Raw genomic sequence first — 20,318 nt, forward strand, 5'->3', positions numbered from 1 at the left:
TACGCGAAGAAATCGAGAAAATTCCTTACCAAGATTGAAAATTTCACCGAACAAACCGAAACGGAAAGAATTGCGCGGAGCGGTGGGCGCGAGCATTGAGAATCGATACAGGAAACGACAAAAGGGATGTGTATCGTTGACGGACAAAACATGCGATCCGTGCACCTGCAAGTTGACCCACTTCTCTCCGCAATAATTTGACACGAAGTCGAAGCAGAGTCCCCGGATTAAAACTTGCGTTCCCCCTCTACGACGCTGTTCCCCATGCTTCCACCACGGGCCCGTCACGTGACGCGTTTCGTTATCGCGCATGTGCCACAATATCCGAGAAAGGGTAACTTTTCCCCCTTGATTCGTGCTCCCTCCCCTCATCTGGCCGCCTCGTATGTCGGCGTGTGTCTCGAATTAATTAATCTTGTCGATCGGAAAGGAGTCGAGAATTGAAATCTCAAGACGTGACCGGTGTCAACGATTTCACGGTGATAAGATGCACGACAGAGTGGTCGAGATTGCGAATCTCGATCCGGCTTGTAAATACGTCAATTTCGACGCTAGGATACACCGAGTAATTTGCCATAGACATTCGAAAAACGTGATGAAGAAAATAATATCTGTTTGCCCCTTCCCTCAAAATTCACGATTTCCGCGGGAAAGTGACAGCGACCGGTAATATCGGTAATAAACGTTGCACCGGATGAATAATGGCGGCACTTATTCACAAATCATCCGAATTACGTGACACCTTCGAAGCGCGGCGCGCAATTGTCCGCGAGACACCATACGGCTCGGTAACCTACGCGAATCAGCGGGAAATATTCACAAACGAAAATAATCTTTCCCCGCGTCCCGCGACACGATGGTCCGCTTTATCGCCGCGTTTACAGCATTGTAAATCTTTTTACTGCTACCTACCACTACTGTGGTCGCTTCTTTTTCTTTTCTATTCTCGAGAACGGCGAGTCCACTGCCCTCTTTCCAAGACTTCGTCTCCACTTTCTCCCTCTGCCTTGCGCTCGCAGAACTAACATAAGGCCACTTGATTGGTCGGCTGGACCAACTAGACGAAACATGGATACCGGCACTCGATTCTGGACCCCTCTTCCTCTCTCCCTCTCTCACTCTTTTTCCCTCTTCCTCTGTCTGTTTCGTCACTGCATTCCGTTTGACGTGTCAGCGTCACTTGCTCGCGTTAAAATATACATCGCTTTCCCGATAAAGATCTTTCCCAGTCGAGAATTAACCGTGTTTTCGACCGTTGATCGTGGTCATTGCACAATCATCGACGTTTATTTTGTCAACAGTTTAATCTGCGAGAATAAACGCTTCCTTCTAGAACGGGAGACGCCGAGTGAATTGATACACAAACATTTCATTTAGGGATGAGCGATTCTTGCAAAACAAAATCGATTTTGAATCGCAGCGATAAAAAATTCAATTCTTAATTTTTTAATGGCACGTTACAGGAATTCAAAAGAAAATTACGCAAGATTATTTGTTAACACATTACCGACCGGTGCTTATTGCATAATTTTGAAAAATCTGTGGTACATGGCTGAACACTTTTGAATGGAACCTTCAATAGCAACAGCAATTTTTATTGCGAACTAACAAGTCACCCTCAATAACGACATCTAATAGTTTTATTTATTTGCAATGTAAAAGAAAATTTATATGCTTTCTTTTGGTGCAGCACAATTATTGAAAATCCTATGAATAGGCTTCCGGTATTTGTTTAGTTTCGCGCTTGTCCCTTTTTATGTAAATTTTAGGTTAAGACTTTCTTTTATGTTGTGTTTCTTTTTGTTTCTGTCAGTTTACTGTAAACAACTGCAAACATTTGTATAAAAGGACACCTCCGTCCGTATATAATAATAATAATAATAATAATAATAATAATAATTTCAATAAAATTGAAGAATCGATTCGATAAACAATGGAATCTTGAAAAATCGATTTAAAAAGAAATCAATCGGAGTACATACTACCTGTTTATATCCATATGCATTCTGCACCGGCATATCGCTATATCGCGGAATCCGATTATGCAAATCAGACCAAAATTGCAATGCTTTAATTCTTTTGGCACTTCAGAACCGTTTTACAAAATCAAGTTGTTCAATAAAAAAATTAACTCGATATTAACCCTTTGCACTCCTTTGCGACTCGACATCACAGGAAGAAAAATGTAAATAAAACGGGTTCTTATATGTATGTGGCTCTTCCTTTATTCATTTAATTCTTATTTTGTAGTTGAAACAAATATTAGTTCCACAAATAAAAATTTCAACAAAGTCTGAAATCTATATTTAATATTATTATTATTATATACAGACCGAGGTCCTTTTTTACAAATGTATACAATAATTAGTAAATTAATATAATTAGTAAACAAAATTGTTTAAAATAAGTAGCAGTCAAGGAACTGTCCTTTGAAGTAAATTTCAAATGAAACAAATGAATGCACCATAATTGAAAAATAATTCGGAGTGCAAAGGGTTGAGAGTATAACTTTTATAGCCCTATCTCGAGATACTGTATATAAACTTTTAAATTAGATTGATATATCTGTTTATTCATTAAGGACTTGAAAGAAGGAAGAATTAACAATAATTTAAGTATTCATGAATCATTATTTATTAATTATTCATTTAAAGGCCACAATGTCCATTTGTGGAGTGGATCATCCATTTCTAATCCCGAACTCTCCCCTGTCTCCCCTTAAATCGAAGATAAATTCGTAACTAAAAAAATTGAAAATCGCTTCAGAATCGTAAATTCATCTGGAAATCTGATATCAGCCTTTTAAAAGACGCGCGAAAAAGCATGGCGGCGACGTTTTTCCCGCCAAAATATCGGGCTAACAAACGGAAACGTAGAATACAGATACCGGAGACAGTAACACCGGATATAAACAACGCTGCCGCGATACATACATATTTACTTTCCGACAATTTTTGGATGTAGGCCAGCGTCGGTTCACGCTCGGTACGTCAATTTGGTACTGGCAAACGGCCGAAATTTTCGTCGAACAGATGTCCGAATGACTGTTATTATCCGCTTGTTACGAATGAGAGTGAAGAATGCTTAATCGTGCCGCTAGTGATACCCCGCCAAAAAAGAAGTACACTGTCGTCGTATTTAATAGGGCTGTCCTCAACAGATCGTGACAGGTTAACACATTGTTTGGTAGTTGGAACGTCTCGTTGCCAATGCTGCCAACAACAATTAAATCTCTGAAGTGTAACAGTACAAATACAATATGTACAACAAAACGAAAAAGCTACACATATAAATGTAAACGTATTTTGCAATCGTTTACAGTCAGATAAATTGGCCCGTTCTTGTAGGCAACTTTCTGCAAATTTATATGTCCTGGGCAAATCAAAAATCGTACGCGATGCGCGCGACGATCGAACGAATTCTAATGACATAATGACTCGAGCGACGTGTAAAAGACATGTCGTTGGAATCGTCAACTTGTTCGAACCGTATGTGTATGCACGGAGCGAATGCATTAACATCGCGTTCGAATCTACCCGAACCGCGGGTACTAGCTAAATTAGAGCCCGATCGTGTCAACACCGAACAGATAGACGTGGCAACGTTGTACGGACGAGTTTAGTAGCCGGCTAGCCAAAGCACGGAGTAGCCGACCGGTGGAACGTCCGCACGTCCGGGAACGACCTTCCTTTACTCGTCCTGTGTCGAAGAACCTCACCTCGCAGACTCGAACAGCTCTTTACCTTTTTTCACCGAAGAATTGTGCGACTAAACTTTACCGCAAAGTAGCCTCGCAACGTTTCGCGATTTTTATGCATCTCCCACGAAGCACTGCATTTAAATCTTTCGTTATAAAACTTCTGTTCTTTCTTTTTTAATATAAATTCCAAGGATCCGCTTTCTCCGGAATGTATTTAAATCTCTGTATTCGAATGTTCGATTGGAATCTGAATTACATCTTCATTGTATAAGCTAATCGTATAATCTGTTACAAAAGTTTCCAATCTTCTACACAGAACGACTAGAGCACTCGACATTTCGAATTAATTAATGTATTGAAATTTTTAAATGTCAAATGTGTAAAAATTTATTTATTATTTAGCGTCGAATATCAGCGAAATCTTTCCACTCTTCCTTCGACATGTTCCATTAGGTGAATTCCACTTAGGCAAATGAAATGTTAGCAATTTCGCAAAATCGAAAGGTCAGCGAAGTTCAGAAAAAATATGATCCGTCGGTTCTCCGAATGAGAATACCCCTTTAATTTCCTTCGGACAGGGAAAAGTGTAATCCGACCGCGGTTACACATCCTAGGGGGTTTCGATTCGCAGTTGGCACACGTGCGCAGGTGGAGCATGGCTTTTGCTAGCTGGTGGTTTTTTACATCGCGCGGGCCTCTAGTGGTTTTTTCCCATCGTGTTTCTTTGCTAACCGGGAGGTGGGGTAGCGAAAGAGGGAGAGAGAGAGAGAGAGAGAGAGATATGGGGAAGCTAGGGGCGGGAGAGAGAGAGAGAGGGAGCGAGCAGAAGGGAGGGGCGGTTATCGGAAAAGGAAAGTAATACACGGTGTCTCGAGAAAGAGAAGTCAGGGTTCGGGGCTTCGTTCCTTCCAGCTGGCCTGGCACGGCAAAGGAGGCCTTGTCGCGCGGCTGCTCGTTCGGTCAATGTCTTTTCTTTCTTCCTCGCTCTTTCTCTGCTGCCTTCCTCGTCCTTCCCACCCCTCCTTTTTCCCACTAGCGCCTGCCCCCCACTTTCTACGTCCTCCGATCCTTCCTCCGGCTCGCCTCCCTTCACCTTTTCCCCGCTCAGGCTACCTCTTTCATTCTCCCCCACCATTCGTGTGCTGCATCGCGCACACGAGACACACGGTTGCTGGCTGCGATTCCTGCTGTCATCTTCTGCGAACGCTCTCGTCCGTCTCGAAAGCTCGAACCATCGAGGAAAATCACTGGAAAATCGCTTGTCCATCGGAAAAGTATACGCGTGTGCGTACTCGCCCGCCGTACGAGAATATACGCGGAACGTTCATCACTGATAACGGTATTTAGGTGTACGGGAGAGGGGAGAAATACACTGAAATACACCGAGAGAAACAAAGAGAGAGAGAGATAGAGAGGGAGGGAAAGAGGGGGAAGGAAAAAGGTGGGGGGCTGAGCGCCACCCGTTCGGAAATGTGCACTGACATCGCGGTTTAAAGCCACCCGAAGGAAAGGCGTTCTCGTGCGGCTTTTTCTACTTGTGCGCGCGCGACCAGCATCCGACGTCCGACGTTCGAGTATCTCGCGGTTCTCGTTGCCTGTCTCTCGCTGCCGATAAATTCGACGTTCTCGGCCGACACAAAGGCCGACGTGTACTCCGTGTTCGCGCCGGTGCAAAACTGTGGCAGTGTTTACCATACGTGTTGCATATACTCGATCGCTGGTCTGCTTGCTGACCAGTCATATGCGTTTCGAATTCAAATACGGCGGACGATTCACGCACGTCCACGAAACCGAGTGTCCGTGTGTGTCAGGCGTAACGAATCACCGTGACCAATGAGATTCGATTGTTTTAATTCGCGTTTGTCGAGCTCGAGATCCCGCGGAGCCTCGCCGTCAAGGATCACAATACCGTTTTATCGTGATACCGCTTGCAACAGCGTCCGCAGACTCGTGTAAATAACAACGTCTCTCCCGGAACGTAATCCTCGAAAAAAAAACCACCATTGACATTATTTTTTTATGGGACTCATTGCACATATCTTTGTAAAAATACACCTGTACATACGTAAGATAAGTTTCTTTTTCGCCGTTGGACCATTCGACTAATACAATCGTCTTCCTTCTGATTACAGAGTGCAATAAAACTAACCGGTAAAAATAATGTCAAGAAGCTGCACACGCTGTTGTCAATAGTAGAAGAGAAACCAAAGGTGGACACAGGACAGAATAATAGACACAACGAGCATCACATCAAAAATCATTTCAAGCACAACCATTATACACACAATTCCATACTGACACCTTCGACGCTCAACCAGGTAAGCTTTCAAATTCCTAGATACATATAAGTATACTGTGCGGTGGAACGATCGACTAACTGTAGACCATTTGTTTCCAAGGGCCTAGATGCAGGTACAAGCGACGATAGTGGTAGAGCATCTGAACAACTGCACGGCCCTGGTATACCTAGGGATTGCCAGGACGCAGACAGTTCCAGGGACCACCTCAGCGATGTAAGTAGAATCGCATCGATGCGCAGATTATTCTTATCGGTGCACGTAGAATCAAGTGCTCATGCTTGCTTTGTTCGTGTGTTCACAGGCTAGCAGTCATTGCAGTTCGGGTAAAGGTTATATCGTAAGTATTATAGAAACTGATCTAGCTAAAGCGTTACCTAGAAACAATGGAAGCGAACCTAACATCTTCTTATTTTCTCTGTCCCTTGTAGTGTGATAGTGAAGGAGAAGACGATAAGGTACGTGGATTTACACTCGGTCGATTAAAAAGTTCAACGGAGAATCAATGGTTTCTGAAAACAACGTTTCTTTTGCAGGGCTCGGATGCTGAATCGATACTCTTTGAATCTTCTACCCCACCACCCCTTGCACGTAAATGTATGCAACACGCGTATTAACAATACGTCCGTAACAACGCGAACTGTAACCATACGATCTCATTGAATTTAAACTTGTAGACGAGTTGCCATCATCTTCACCACACGTATTGCCTCCAGCAAACGGGGCCGGAGGTTCTCCTCCAGACACTGGCGGACAAATATCCAATCCAGCAACGGATGCTCCAGCACCTATACCAGCACCTGTGCCTGCATCTGCACCAGTACCAACAGCGCCGAGCCCTCCCAGTCCTACTCTACCCCCTCACATATCCCAGCCACCTGTAAGTAAACGTGTTTCTAGGCATTTTAACCCTGAGCACTCGAATGGTAGACTCAGAGTCACCACTATTATTAAATCTAACCGATTACTAAACATCTAAGTATTGTATGACGTATTATATCAATAGACTGCAGATGTTTATGCAATTTCCAATTTTTAGAAAGTGGAATGAAATGAAGAAATGTTCAGAAGAAATGTTAGAATAGCTCCGAGTGCAAAGGGTTGACTTTGATTTAATTCTGCGTGCGAACGCGTCGTATTAATTGGTCGAATGAATTTTGCAGATGACTAGTCCATTGGCAGCGAACCCACGTGCAATAGCTCCGCAACAGCGACCAGATTCCCCTGCTCTGCCACCACCATCCTTGTCTCAACAGCCTCATACTACGATACCTGCGTTACACACACCTAATGTGCCCCTCGTTTCGTCGAGTCATACAACTAGTCCCGCGGTAGCCAGTTTAGGTGTCACCCCGGCGGCACCTTCGAACGGAGCAACCACCACCAGCTATCCGCCGTCGATACCCATGGCCGCTTATCCACAAACTCAACCGTCTTATCCGCCCCTTTATACGCCGTACACTGCTCTGAACCACAGCCCGTACCTTCCACCCGCGGTACCCTCTCCTTCTCATTCTGCTTCATCACGAGCGGAAGTGGTAAGTCATCTATATTTGCTTGGTCTCGCGTAAGGGAACACATACCGAGAACCTAGATCCATTTAACACTGGGTTTACGGACCACTAAAACTCACGATTTTACGTTAGTTTATCACGTTCACAGCCCAGCGTATCTTGTTGGTTTTTGAGCGAAATTGTTCCTATTAGAATCGCATCATATACATGTACGTATGTCGACATGCTCGCGTGTACACTTTGTCATTTGAAACCACTATTCTCGTATTAGTTGCAGTTACAAAATTAGAAACATTATTGTGTTTACGCATTTGTATCGAGATTGGCTGCGCCAGTGGCGTCATTGTCAACGTGTTATAAAAATAACAAATCTCAACAATCGCAAATTAAAAATATTAGGACGCGTCCCATAAACATAGTGTTACATTCGAATCAAATCGTATGTGTCTAATATTTTTCGTAAAAGCTACTTTCCATTAAAAATGCGATTAGGCTTCACCCCATAGTCGTTTCGGTGTGTTCCCTTACTATCTATGGATTTTCGTTGAACTAATGTTACATATGAAACGTTTCGCGAGGTATGTACTAATATCGATATTTCCTATTCTTTTTTTCTAGAGAGGTAGTAGAGCTTCCCCGTGTACTAATATAAGTAAACAGCCTGTAGGAAATAGTACCACAAACCATAATACTCCCTTGAGCGCTGCCACCACGACATGCGTATCCACGATAACCAATACAGTCACTACGGCGAACACCATCGCTCATAGAGACATGGTAGCCTGTAGTCTAACTGGAAGAAACAATAACTCGCCTCGCGGACACAGCCCGAGCCGGGAAAGGGATAGTTACAGGTATAATCTTGTAGCCTGTACATACACACGGGATCTTTCGCGAAGATTTAGCTTGAAAGCGTCCCGATCACAAATTCTATGTCGCGCACTCTGTGTGTAATCTCACAGTTTGCTCTGCACGGTACGATGAAGTACTTAAAGCGATATTACTTGTTACAGCAGTAACGTGAGTAGCCTAAGTCGAGGTAGCATAACACCAGTAAGTGTGCCAAACACATCTTCTCCAGCGAATTCTAGTCTACCTGCTTACTCGAAACCACAAGGATGGATTAGGTACGAACCTTGTTTAGTTTATCTAACGTGTGCGTGGATAGTTTTACGAAAAACTGTGTCTACAATTTCTAACTTTCGAAAATTTGCAGTAGCAGCACAACTTCGCAACTGTCCCCGGCAACGGCGACATCAGTTCCAAGACCAACACCTCCACCGGTACCATTAGGCATGCACACGTTTCCGCCGCCAATGTTCGCCGCACCGTTACCACCTCCCGTCTCCAGTTCCAGTCCACACACGTCATTGCCTTCGCTACCACCGCCGACAACAAATCCGAACCCGTTCTCCGCGGAGTCGCTCTTTCAAACAAGTAAGTGGACGTGCTACGTGTTGAATTGAAGCTCTTACTTATCCGTAAAACTCGGTACAACTCGATCGCCTGCCTCGAGAACCCTAAGCGGAACGAGACTAACCAAAAACAGGGGTGACTCATGTCGCAGGTCAGGCGGACCTGTTAAGGCGAGAGCTGGACAATAGGTTTTTGGCGTCGCAAGACAGAAACGTCGGAGTCGGCAACTTGGGCCCACCGCCGTACCTTAGAACAGAGATGCACCATCATCAACATCAACACACTCACGTACATCAGCACACGACACCTTTACTACCACCAACGGCAGCTACAACCTTGTTCCCACCACCTATCGTATGTAACAGAACCAATTAGACTCTTAAATCGCCAACGATTGAAAAAGTGAACGTTTAAGTTTTACGAATAATCGTGTACCATTAGTTTAAGGATATCCCTAAATTGGGAGGAGTCGAGTCACCGTTTTATCGTGGCAATTTAAATCTCTCCGATTACTCGGGTTTCAACACCGGTCTCTTGCATCCAGGAATTGGACCGCCTTCGACTCCTTTCGTTGCACCCAATCATTTAACATCGTTTGCACCGAAGGTATTCGCTTTACGATCTTTGTATACGGCGCCATCTCCTCAGGTTTCTGTGCGAATCGCTTCCTCTCTTCATGCTCATATCTTATTTTAGAAAAGTGGAAAATGGAACGCGATGCATGTGCGCATTGCTTGGCAGATTTATCATTATCAGCAGAAACAACAAGCGGAATCCAAAGCCGGAGGAGTTGTTGGTACGAAAACAGAGCTGCTCAGACCGCCGGGTCATCTTTACCCAGGAGGGCCAGGAAGTGGTCTTGGGATTGGAGCACCTCCAATGGCACCTCCGTTTCCTACAAACATACCTCCAGCCCATCCTGCACCCCCGCCACCACATCCTGGCTTCTTATCAACACCGACGTCACATTTAGGTAATTTATTGCGCTCGTAACTCTGATGAGATAACGATAATATGTAGATTACACGTAAACAATTGCAGGAACAGGAATGTCGCCATTTGGCAGATACCCGTCAACGTTTGGCGCGCCGAATCCCAATTTTCCAGGTCTTTCTAGCTTCCCGCCGCCAAGGGGAATGGCACCATTGGGTGGGCTTGGTTCTGTGCACGATCCTTGGAGAGGGTACGTCTATCAACGAAACTCCTGTTATACTTTTAACACGTTGACTGCCGCGTGAACTTTGTATAATTCTTTGTATAATTACGAGTTACTGGATAACCAAGTTTTTTTAACTAATTTTCTGACAATCGTCGGCGACCATCGCGACATTCAACGTGTCAACTGTAACAAAATCGTCTAATACAACATTCCATAAAAATTTCCTGAACGATCAACGATCGAATCGTAGGTTGCAACGAGCCTCGACAGGATTCCCGCCGACCACTGTTGCTTGGAGTCTGAAGCCGGAACCGCCAGCGATCGACAGACGAGCCGAACTCGAGGAGCGAGAACGTGAGCGGGAACGGGAACGGGAGCGAGAACGGGAGCGTGAGCGTGAACGAGAACGAGAACGGGAACGCGAACGTGAACGTTTGAGACGGGAGAAGGAACGGGAACGGGAACGAGAACGCGAACGCGAAGAGCAACGCGAACGCGAGCGACGGGAACGCGAGAAAGAAGAGAAGAGAAAACAGCAGGAGGCTGCCGAGAGGGAACGGGAAAGGCGGGAGAAGGAGCGTCGCGAGATGGAGAGACGAGAGATGGAGCGAGAGAGGATGATGCATCAGAATCGGCAACACGTGGTCGTCGGTCGGGATAGATCGCCGATGAGAAACGGGTCAGGGCCGATGGATGCCGGGGAAGTTCGCGTTAAGGAGGAGCCGCGAAGCAAAGACGACGAAGTTGTGTTGCTTTCGAGACCACCGGGTCCTGGCCCTGGAGCGCCACCCTCGCAAGGGCCTGGTCCTAGTCCATTGCCCGACGCGAGGTACCATCATCCTCATCCGCACTCGTATCTGGCTAGGCATCCGCACAGTATGCCCGCTCCTCATTCCATGCCGCGAACCATGCTTCCCGGTTTGGGTGGGCACCCGATGCAACACTTCGCACCACCGTCAGCGCCCACCGGTCAACCTGGAGCTCCTTGGCCCGGCGATCCTTTCAGGGATTACCGTTACGATCCTCTACAGCAGCTACGGTATAACCCATTGATGGCTGCTGCAGCGTTCCGCGCGGAGGAAGAGGAAAGGGCGAAACTGTACGCCGGTTATCCCCCACCACCTGTAAATTCTCTTAGGGGCAAGGACCCCAGTCCTGGCCCGTTGAGTAATCTACACATGCATCATAGAGCTGGCCCAGGACCTGGAGTACCGACGAGACAATTAGAGCCAGCTTTGATGCACGCCGACATACACAAGAAGGAGGATACGTCGCAATCCCGATGATACATCCTACCCACGTCCTCTGCTTCTGCGAGCGGACAACGCGCGAACGGGTCTGCGTTCTGAGCATCTACACCAAGCCCGCTCTGGACCCTTCGGTGTTGATATTTTGCTAACGGAGAAGAGGCGTTATTTAAAAGAAAATTGTACATATATTATATAATATTTATAGTTATCGATGAAAGTGATCGAGACGAACTGTAATATTGTGAGGAGAGAGAGAGAGAGAGAGCGAGAGAGAGAGAGAGAGTGAGAGAAAGTGAGAAAGAAAGAGAGAACGTTCGATGATAGTCTCGTACGAGAAGGACCGTATAACGAAGATGCCTTGTTCCGCGATCCGTACATAATCTACGGTGACAATGCGGATGTACGAACGAATGAACAGACAGACACGACGGTCATGTCGAGAAACGTGGCTGTCCTAAGGCATTGATCTCGCGCGAATCTGTTACAAAAAAAATGACAATGACACGGTTATATTATTGTGATTCTCTGAAAGTTTCGGGGATCTGACTGTTCATAGCGGTATATAGACTTTAATCATTACGAGTAAACTATGCGTACAGTTTAAATAAGGAAAAAATAAAAAAGGTATCGTGTGTAATATTATAGATATTGTAGAATGCGAGACGATGCTACGTAAACAGAAAAAAAATAATGAAATCCAAGTTAAGAGGAAAAAAGTTATGCGGATCTCTACCATTACTCAAAAGTTATTTAATTATTTATTTATTACGACGTATTAACGGAATCTCTACTAATGACGTACGGATACGATCGTAAAATGAAATACACACACAGAGAGAGCGAGAGAGAGAGAGAGAGAAAGAGCGAAAGAAAGCGAGAGAGAGAGAGAGAAAGAGAGACAAATTGCCCTAATTCGATCGATATAATATAAACAAACGTTACGTGTGAATTTTTGTTATACTTCTCGATGATAGATTTTTTCGGTTGTACCGTAGCGAATGATAGATGAACCGAGAGGGCAAACAGGTATCACTGGCTTTTGGCAGCACAAGCTTGCTCCCCCAACTCCTGTCCCCAGTCCCGCCCCCCTTTCTCCTATTTCCTCGATCATTTGCATGGAGACTAGAATTGCACTCTGGTGCTTTCCTGTGATATAAAAAAAAAAATATGTAAGATTGTTCAGAAGCATTGCAATTGCTTTTTTCATTGTAATTTGTAAAAAGAAAAACGATAAATGGCATAAATCAAATTTTTTAAACAAATTATACAAACGGGTTTCACTCACGTTGTTAGTCGAAGAAACAAAAATAATTGTATTTACTGGGGAAAAAAGAAAAGTGAGATATACGAGTAAACAAATGCATAAGCAGTTTGTCCGTGCCAAAGTGCTTCAATCAAAAATAAGTCACGTTCAGAGCAACGCAAAGAAAATTGCTTTCACCAATTTGTTTTTCCGATTTCATCGAGATTCCGAGAAAAGAAACAGCTTTGCATTCTTGTTTATATTTTCCTCTCAATTGTCAGCCATATTTAGTATATGTATATATATGTATATCTACACATGTATGTATATGTATATACATATATACGTCGTTATGTTACCAGAGAGCCAATTCGAGATCTCTCACGAAAGAAAATGAAACACTATAAAAAATAGACCATATTCGTGCCATGGACCAGGTTAGAATTCGAGAAATCCTGGTGCCTCGACAAAAAGATACTTCTGTCAAGTGATCAGGCTCTTGAACTTTGTTTCGTTTATATATTGTAAAGTCACCATAAAAGTGTATATTATTATATAATTAATGACCATACGCAATTTAAAAATTGTAGATATTTTTCATCGACGCAAAGAGTTGCAATGTGATGCAATGATTCTGTTTTTGTAGATATCGCGAACTATAAAAGAGGATTTTGTGTGAATAGGTTTTTTCTAAAATTGATTCTTTGTAAAAGGGTCTAATAATCATAGTTTCTATCAAACCTGTATGTTTTAGTGCTTTTCACCAGCCTAATAACTCTTCGTTTCACGATTCATAAAGACCTCAGAAAAGAAGCCTACGACAAGTATACGCTTTATAGTACAAAGATATCACGGTTCGTCTTTATATACGCATTCTAAAACGGTACCTACTGTATCACGTGCTCAAATAGTAAATAACTCGTTATTCTGAAGTCTTCATGTATTATAAGTATCATTTAATACTATAAAGGGACACAATATCTAAGCGGTTTACAGATACATATTTTTTTTTCGTTATTTTCCTCATTTTTTTGGCGCCTTAAGGTCAACATCATCAGGTACCAATCAATCGCAATAACATTTTGACACATGTGTGAAATTCATATATTTGAAAAGCAGTATTTTGTGGATCGCGAACGGCGGCTTAGTGTTTGGAGAACGTGAGTTGTCGGTGATCACCGTCGCGAAACAGAGTCTATTGTTTCCAGTGCGTACACTTCTTCCCTGTCAAATATGTTCGAATTGAATCGGTAAAAATTGGTTTCCTTAATATATTAAGATGACCGACCAGAATGAAATGTGGTCGGTCAAATTCAGTTCTTGCATGATATATACAAAAAAAACAAAGTTGCTATCGAGAGCTGCTCGTGCTTGATCTCGTGTAGCGACGATGTCTGTGCCGTGGATTATTCGGAGGACTTCGTGACCGGGTTCTCGGCCTGCGTCTTGGTGGTCGTGGGCTCCTACGACGATTGATGGGTGGTGAACGTCTCCGATAACGCGGCGGTGTGTTTCTACCCCCGCCGCCCCATCGTGGAGGCGCCCTTCTGCCCATTAACGGTGACATCCTTCGCATGGGTAATGGTCGTGGCTTTGGTAATAATACTGGAGCAGCAGTAATCTCCTGGCCATCTATTTGTCCTGTACAATTTCGACGAAACGTTTAATCGAAGCTCGTCGGAACGCTCGTTTTTCGCACAATTTCTTCAAAATTCAATACTTACCACCGTCCATGTGTTTCATTGCATTCTCAGCTTCGTCTGCTGTCTCAAATTCCACGTAGGCGAAACCTCTGCCTTGATTAGAGTGAAGCTTATCCATAGAGAAGTCGACCATTTTTATCTGACCGTATGTCGAAAATATTTCCATAATGTGTTCCTTGGTGACATTGCGTGTCAAGTGACCGATGTGTATTTTTGTCGGTCTAGGAATGGGCGATCGTTCCCGGCGTTTTCTGCGCGGTGACGGTGATCTATGAAAGTTAAACAAATAATGCGATTAACGTTATAAGATTACAGTATCATCGGGATCGACGCATTTACCTGGAACGTCCTTTGGGCTTAGGTTTGTCGATCACAGAATTGCTGCCCTTTTTCTTGTCCTTCTCTCTGTCTCTGTCTCTGTCCCTGTCCCTTTCTCTGTCCCTTTCCTTCTCCCTTTCTTTTTCTTTATTATCGTGTCTACGAGAAGCATCAACACTTTTACTTCGACTTCTCTTCCTTCCCCTGTCCCTGGAGCTACCGGACGAACTACCGGAGCTACTCGAGCTGGTACTGGAACTGGAACTCGATCTAGAGCTACTTCCGCTGCTTGTGGACGATGATCCGGTACTACTGTCTGAAGAACTGTGAAACAGTTTTTTTTCTTGTTTAATAAAGCAATAACCAAGAATTTAAATTCTTTCGTAATTTGTAGATCATAAACAAATTTGGATTACAAGCAGTACGATACGACTCGCTTGTATCTCTTGGATTGTACGATCGTTCGGGCTATATCTACAAAGACGTTGATTTTAATCGAATTATATTTATATTTTATATTTTATAAGAGGGCAAATGTGCAGGTTCAGCATTACGTATTGCAAGGAAGTATATAGAAATTATACTGTTGGGTGTATGTAGTCTACTCCAGCTATCCCTGGTGTAATTGTTTATGGTCGAATTGAAAAAATGTCTATTATCTACCTGCTACCACTGCTGGATGTGGAAGCAGCACGTTTCTTTCTTTCCCTTTCTCTGCCCCTTTCCCTCTTGTTCTCTTTATCCGTAGCCTCAGAATCACTTTTACCTGTGCTATCTTTCCGACTGCGTGCCCTACACGAACACATGAAAACACCCGGCAACAACAAGGTTACAATAGTATCGTGAAAATAGTTACCGAATAACGTTCAAATAATCTCGATTACTTACATCGCAGAACGGTACGGATCTCGTGGTCAGAGGCGTGGTTTTTACTCTGTAATCGAAAGAAAACTCGGGTTGAACGCTGACCAAACGCTAATAATAATGGCGGACAGTGCCGCTAGAAAATCGTAGCTTTTCCGAAAGGCACCTTGCCGAGGTAGGCTTCTTATCTAATATTCTCGCACTCAGCCAACATACAACACCGATTATCAAGACTTTTTATTTCATTATTGAAGCCATTAAGGAATAATAAACATACGAAGCTTATGAGGGATACGAAACAAAATTATACCAATATAATGACGCGGCGCTCGCGTCGTTATTCCCGCCGGCTACCATATATATATTACGAAACCTTCAACATAAAAATCTGCCCATTGAATTGACGAAGTAACACAATATATACAAAAAAACAAATAATTCGCCAGGTTTTATTTTAGTTTTGAATTTATTCAAGAAACGGTGAAAATATTCACTTTTCAGTCGCACAACAAGTGGTCGAAAACGCATCCGTCCAATAAGAAATAAAGAAATCAATATCCAATTTTACACTTTTTATATACGTAAGTGTACGGGTACGCGATTGTTCATTGCTTATGCACTGTAACAATTATTACAATGACTTTTGTGACTTATTGTTGACCGATTTAGTTACATTCCCCTCGATCCAATTCAGTGAATCTAGTGACATGTTTGTTTTCATTTTGCAACTAGGAAAAGGATTCGTTGATTTGTTGTTTGGTAAACCCATAGACTATATATACTTATAGACCCGGCTTCAAATAACATGCCGTGTTCCAAGATTACTTCATCAATCAGATGATGGATGTGGTAAATGAAGTAATCTTGAAACACGACATGTTTATCTGAAGCCGGGTCTATAAGCATATATGGTCTAAGGTTGAAACTTGAAACGTCAACGGCTTTTTCTCGGTACATTGTGACGTGTGACGTCAGTAACCAACTAACTGTTAATTATTTTTTTCCTTCTCCCACTACGACTAAATGTGCGTCATAGCTGTTGTCTTCCTTCAAACATAGCCGAATAAAACGATTATCTATATAATAGCAGAGAGTATATATACTATAGAATTCCGTGAAAACTTAGGTAAGCTCTATATTTTATTCATAAGGTTTTCCGACTCGGCTGAACTCGGTATAAAGCTTTGTGAACTACGTTTTATTTGTCAGTGTTTCGTAACAAGAGTCCGAACATACAAGTGGGGCGTTTACTTCCTCTGTTCATTGCATTGTTAACTTTTTCCATAGGTGTGTTGTCGTAATTGTCATGCTTCAATATGTTTCTGTCACTTATTATCTCGTAGTTAGTTGGCTACTGACACTTCGAGACTAACTGGGAAAACCTTTTCGTTTGATTACAGATTACTCCAACTCGACAGTTTTCTTGAATAAAACAGAAAGATGAGTTACGGATATCAAGTAAGTATAGCTAATTCTTTACATAGATTAGTCTTAATTGTGACATTTGATTTTGATTAATGTTGCAAATAATCGATTTATACTAACGCTAACAACATTGCAAACTCTAATGAAATACAGTTAAGCAATGTTAGAAAGCATTATATATGAAAAGCTGGAGCGTGTTATTTTAATGTACGCCTTAATATCAAAGGGGCCGCCGATTCATTTTCCTGGACGACCACCAACATCGTTTGGGGCTCCACCAGGCACACCCTCCGCCCCTGGTGCTCCGCCTTACCCTCAGAGCGGAAACATAGGTTTCTCGAATGTTCCCCCTACATCCTTTGGAATGCCAATGCCTTATGCTCCTTACCACTGCCCTCCTCCCTCCCAGCCAAATCATCCTTTACAAGGGCAATGTCCTCCTCCATCGTCCAGAGGATCTTCGATTCCTATGCCTCAATCTATGCCCTACCTGCCTCAGCAATCGCAGTCGCCGTATCCTAGTCAACCCACTGCATATCCTAGTCAGCCCACCGCATATCCTCAACAACAAAATTACGATTTATATCCAACTCTTCAGCACGCACCCGAAGCGAGAGAAGCTTTCGGTAATCATACTCCTTACCCTTCTGCTCCCAATGCTTGTTTGAACAATGCAAGCTTGTACCCTGGCGGAACATATTCTGGGGGGCAGGGTGCTGGTTCTTATTCTTCGTACAGAGGCAAACCTGCTTCTCCTCAACATTCGCGCCCAGCCCCCCGAAGAGATCAGTTTACGCCTAAGGTGAGGTAGAGGATATAAACTTAGGAATCTCCATTAATTGCTTTGAGATTATTCTAGCGAAAGAGAAACAGTGTCTAAACGGCAGTTTATTAATTTATGTTACAGTTGTCCCCGACCGTTGTGCCCTGCAACGACTTTGATCCGAGGGCGGACGCGGAAGCTTTGAGAAAAGCGATGAAGGGATTTGGAACCGATGAGAAAACCATCATTAGCATACTCTCCAACCGGAATAATTTGCAACGCCAAGAGATTGCCATACAGTTCAAGACCCTGTACGGAAAGGTGAGAACAAAAGTCCTACCTACGCTACTGCTCAAAAGTATCTGGACACTTCCTTTTTCTCTACAAAACGTAGTTTAAGTTAGTAGGAAAAATATTTAGAAGAATTTTGTCACTTGTAATTATTATTATTATGTATATTGTAATAGCGTAATAGAATTTATTTTGATGTACAAATTATATAATGAAATCTAGTGGAACAATCTCGGTGCTTGAAAGGATTTCAAGTTTCACTTCGTTTCATTTCTAAGGTGCAGAGCGAATTCAGAGAATTTCTATACAAATACTGATAGAAAGATTGCCGCGAATAGCGCAAACGATAATATCTAATCGCGGTGGATACGTCGATGAATCTCGTATCTAATCTGCCAAATATTGGTAAGTTTCAACAGAGGTAGTTTTCAACTTAGAACATTAGATTTCAAGACACGAAAATTTCAAGACACGTTTGAGCCTCTGTATCGGCACAAAGGGTGGCCATTTCGAAACTTCTTAAATATGTGAATACTAAAGGTCCATGTTATGGTTGTTATTATTTGACTTTTCAAAAAATTCGTCAATTTGACAGAATTATAATAAGATATGATTAACTCCGTTATTTCTTGTCACTCTGTAATAAAGATCGATTTTTTAGTCACTATTTTAGATGCTTATGTAAGTTTTATGCGTTGCTATTACACATTTCGCAAGTGTCCGGATACTTTTGAGCGGTAGTGTATATCGAAAGGAAGTTAACAACATACTTCTTTTTCGAATAGGATCTCGTGAAAGATTTAAAGTCCGAGTTGTCGGGCAATTTCGAGAAATTGGTTCTCGCCATGATGATGCCGTTGCCACAATATTACGCGAAAGAGTTGCACAATGCAATGGCCGGTGTTGGTACCGACGAGTGCGTGCTTATCGAGGTACTTTGTACCATGTCGAATCACGAGATTCGTGTAATTAAACAGGCTTACGAAGCAAGTGAGTTTCGTACATGATGATGAATTTTTCTGTTATCATTGCGAATTCTTAAATGGGAATCTTTTTTCAGTGTATGGAAGATCGCTGGAAGATGATCTACGGAACGATACGTCCGGTAACTTCAAACGTTTAATGGTATCGTTGTGTTGTGCCAACAGGGATGAGTCATTCGACGTGGATCCCAGTGACGCGATAAATGATGCCAAAGAACTTCTCAGAGCTGGTAGCTAGTTTCTAGTATAACTTATACATTTAGTTCTCTGATCAGCTGAAAGTAATTATGTTTATTGCGTTCTTAGGTGAACTACAATTCGGTACCGATGAGTCAACGTTTAATTCCATTCTTTGTCAGAGAAACGTACCGCAACTGAGACAAATATTCCAAGAATACGATAACATAACTGGACACACCCTTGAAACTGCTATCGAGAATGAATTCTCTGGTGACATTAAGAAGGGCCTGCTCGCTATTGGTATGTAATTCTGTGATATACATATGTATTATTTATGAAAAAAATTGTACGTTGATACCGATGGTATTTCGCAACAGTGAAATGCGTGAAGAATAGACCCGGCTTCTTTGCTGAACAATTATACAAAAGTATGAAAGGTATGGGCACCGACGATGATCGTTTGATCAGACTGGTCGTTACACGTTCCGAGGTGGACATGGGAGAGATTAAAGAAGAGTTCAGGCATCAGTATAACGAGTCTTTGGAAGATTTTATCTCCGTTAGTATATTCATAAACGTATAGACGAACTCGAGGTTCCACGGTGTGCATTAACGTTCATAATTTGTTTACAGGGTGATTGCTCAGGCCACTATAAGAAGTGTCTTCTGGCTTTAGTATCTTAAACGAGCTACTTCGTCAATCGGTTAAGCAAATGAACAAGGTGATACCTAGTTGCATTTGATATGAAAATTATATTCTCGATTTTAAACATTTACGTGTCTATTGCTTTGTTGTACTGGCAATTGGCATTTTCTAATGAAATATTTCTATGAATGTAATGTTCCTATGCGTAAGTTCTCGAAGCAAATCTTTATAAATGATTTAAAGCTTTACATACAATGAATCTTCCACGCTTCCATGTGCCGCAAAAAAAGAACTTCAATATATAACTATAAAGTGGTCGAATAATTTGAATTGAATAGTATCTTTATATTATATGAGATTTTATATTCTTTATATATGTATACATTTAAGAGAGGATAGAACACATAGATCTGGAGTATATTTTGAAAAATGCTTATGTATGTGTCTAAATAGACAATGGGAATAAAGTATATTTTACCGGTGACACGTTCGTACGTTCTTGAACCATTGTACTGCGAGAACTTCAATGTCATATTGTCATATTACGCTTGAATTTATTTCGAATG

At 42.6% G+C, this 20,318-nt stretch overlaps 3 protein-coding genes across 11 annotated transcripts in view; 2 read left to right on the forward strand and 1 right to left on the reverse strand.

The window, feature by feature from the left end:
• The window catches only part of Tay (tay bridge kinase), a 39,229-nt gene extending 25,910 nt beyond the window's left edge, over positions 1–13,319 (forward strand). Inside the window, exons 1-16 of one of the 4 annotated variants that reach the window (XM_076435455.1) lie at positions 4,513–4,984; positions 5,833–6,018; positions 6,100–6,213; positions 6,302–6,337; positions 6,429–6,455; positions 6,534–6,594; positions 6,675–6,877; positions 7,161–7,535; positions 8,130–8,365; positions 8,525–8,638; positions 8,728–8,948; positions 9,061–9,281; positions 9,369–9,533; positions 9,624–9,900; positions 9,969–10,110; positions 10,337–13,319. In XM_076435455.1, the coding sequence (XP_076291570.1) occupies positions 4,664–4,984; positions 5,833–6,018; positions 6,100–6,213; positions 6,302–6,337; positions 6,429–6,455; positions 6,534–6,594; positions 6,675–6,877; positions 7,161–7,535; positions 8,130–8,365; positions 8,525–8,638; positions 8,728–8,948; positions 9,061–9,281; positions 9,369–9,533; positions 9,624–9,900; positions 9,969–10,110; positions 10,337–11,372 (3,735 nt within the window). In that variant the 5' untranslated portion in view covers positions 4,513–4,663 and the 3' untranslated portion in view covers positions 11,373–13,319. Of the gene's footprint in view, positions 1–4,512; positions 4,985–5,704; positions 5,744–5,832; positions 6,019–6,099; positions 6,214–6,301; positions 6,338–6,428; positions 6,456–6,533; positions 6,595–6,674; positions 6,878–7,160; positions 7,536–8,129; positions 8,366–8,524; positions 8,639–8,727; positions 8,949–9,060; positions 9,282–9,368; positions 9,534–9,623; positions 9,901–9,968; positions 10,111–10,336 lie in introns of those variants that run through there. The other 3 variants (XM_076435456.1, XM_076435454.1, XM_076435453.1) reach the window with 3 other exon arrangements.
• A 195-nt stretch (positions 13,320–13,514) lies between these two features.
• On the reverse strand, positions 13,515–15,792 carry LOC143214424 (uncharacterized). Of its 3 annotated transcripts, none has more exons than XM_076435472.1 (6): positions 15,775–15,792; positions 15,489–15,534; positions 15,264–15,392; positions 14,622–14,924; positions 14,304–14,551; positions 13,515–14,220 (listed from the first exon to the last, which is right to left on the reverse strand). In XM_076435472.1, coding segments are annotated over exons 2-6 (972 nt in total). In that variant the 5' UTR covers positions 15,491–15,534; positions 15,775–15,792; the 3' UTR covers positions 13,515–13,930. The 3 variants fall into 3 exon arrangements, with proteins under 3 accessions (XP_076291587.1, XP_076291586.1, XP_076291585.1); XM_076435471.1 differs by lacking the exon at positions 15,775–15,792 and adding an exon at positions 15,631–15,768; XM_076435470.1 differs by lacking the exon at positions 15,775–15,792 and having other exon boundaries at positions 15,489–15,768.
• A 627-nt stretch (positions 15,793–16,419) lies between these two features.
• Positions 16,420–20,236, forward strand: LOC143214132 (annexin B11). Of its 4 annotated transcripts, none has more exons than XM_076434785.1 (9): positions 16,420–16,590; positions 16,865–16,922; positions 17,116–17,691; positions 17,797–17,973; positions 18,729–18,933; positions 19,004–19,156; positions 19,233–19,406; positions 19,484–19,665; positions 19,740–20,236. In XM_076434785.1, exons 2-9 carry the CDS (start codon positions 16,905–16,907, stop codon positions 19,788–19,790), a joined length of 1,536 nt encoding a protein of 511 aa, XP_076290900.1. In that variant the 5' UTR covers positions 16,420–16,590; positions 16,865–16,904; the 3' UTR covers positions 19,791–20,236. The 4 variants fall into 4 exon arrangements, with proteins under 4 accessions (XP_076290900.1, XP_076290902.1, XP_076290901.1 ...); XM_076434786.1 differs by lacking the exon at positions 16,420–16,590 and adding an exon at positions 16,610–16,751; XM_076434787.1 differs by lacking the exon at positions 17,116–17,691 and having other exon boundaries at positions 16,429–16,590.
• Positions 20,237–20,318: the final 82 nt, after the last annotated feature.

Source organism: Lasioglossum baleicum, chromosome 12, assembly GCF_051020765.1.
Source record: "Lasioglossum baleicum chromosome 12, iyLasBale1, whole genome shotgun sequence".
Classification (NCBI taxonomy): domain Eukaryota; kingdom Metazoa; phylum Arthropoda; class Insecta; order Hymenoptera; family Halictidae; genus Lasioglossum; species Lasioglossum baleicum.

Coding starts and splice junctions, on each gene's coding strand:
- LOC143214132 (XM_076434785.1), top strand. Junction 17,974..18,728: donor TCAAGACCCTGTACGGAAAG/GTGAGAACAAAA, acceptor TTTTTCGAATAG/GATCTCGTGAAAGATTTAAA. Junction 19,407..19,483: donor GAAGGGCCTGCTCGCTATTG/GTATGTAATTCT, acceptor ATTTCGCAACAG/TGAAATGCGTGAAGAATAGA.
- LOC143214424 (XM_076435472.1), bottom strand. Junction 14,552..14,621: donor AAGCCCAAAGGACGTTCCAG/GTAAATGCGTCG, acceptor TAACTTTCATAG/ATCACCGTCACCGCGCAGAA. Junction 14,221..14,303: donor AATGAAACACATGGACGGTG/GTAAGTATTGAA, acceptor GAAATTGTACAG/GACAAATAGATGGCCAGGAG.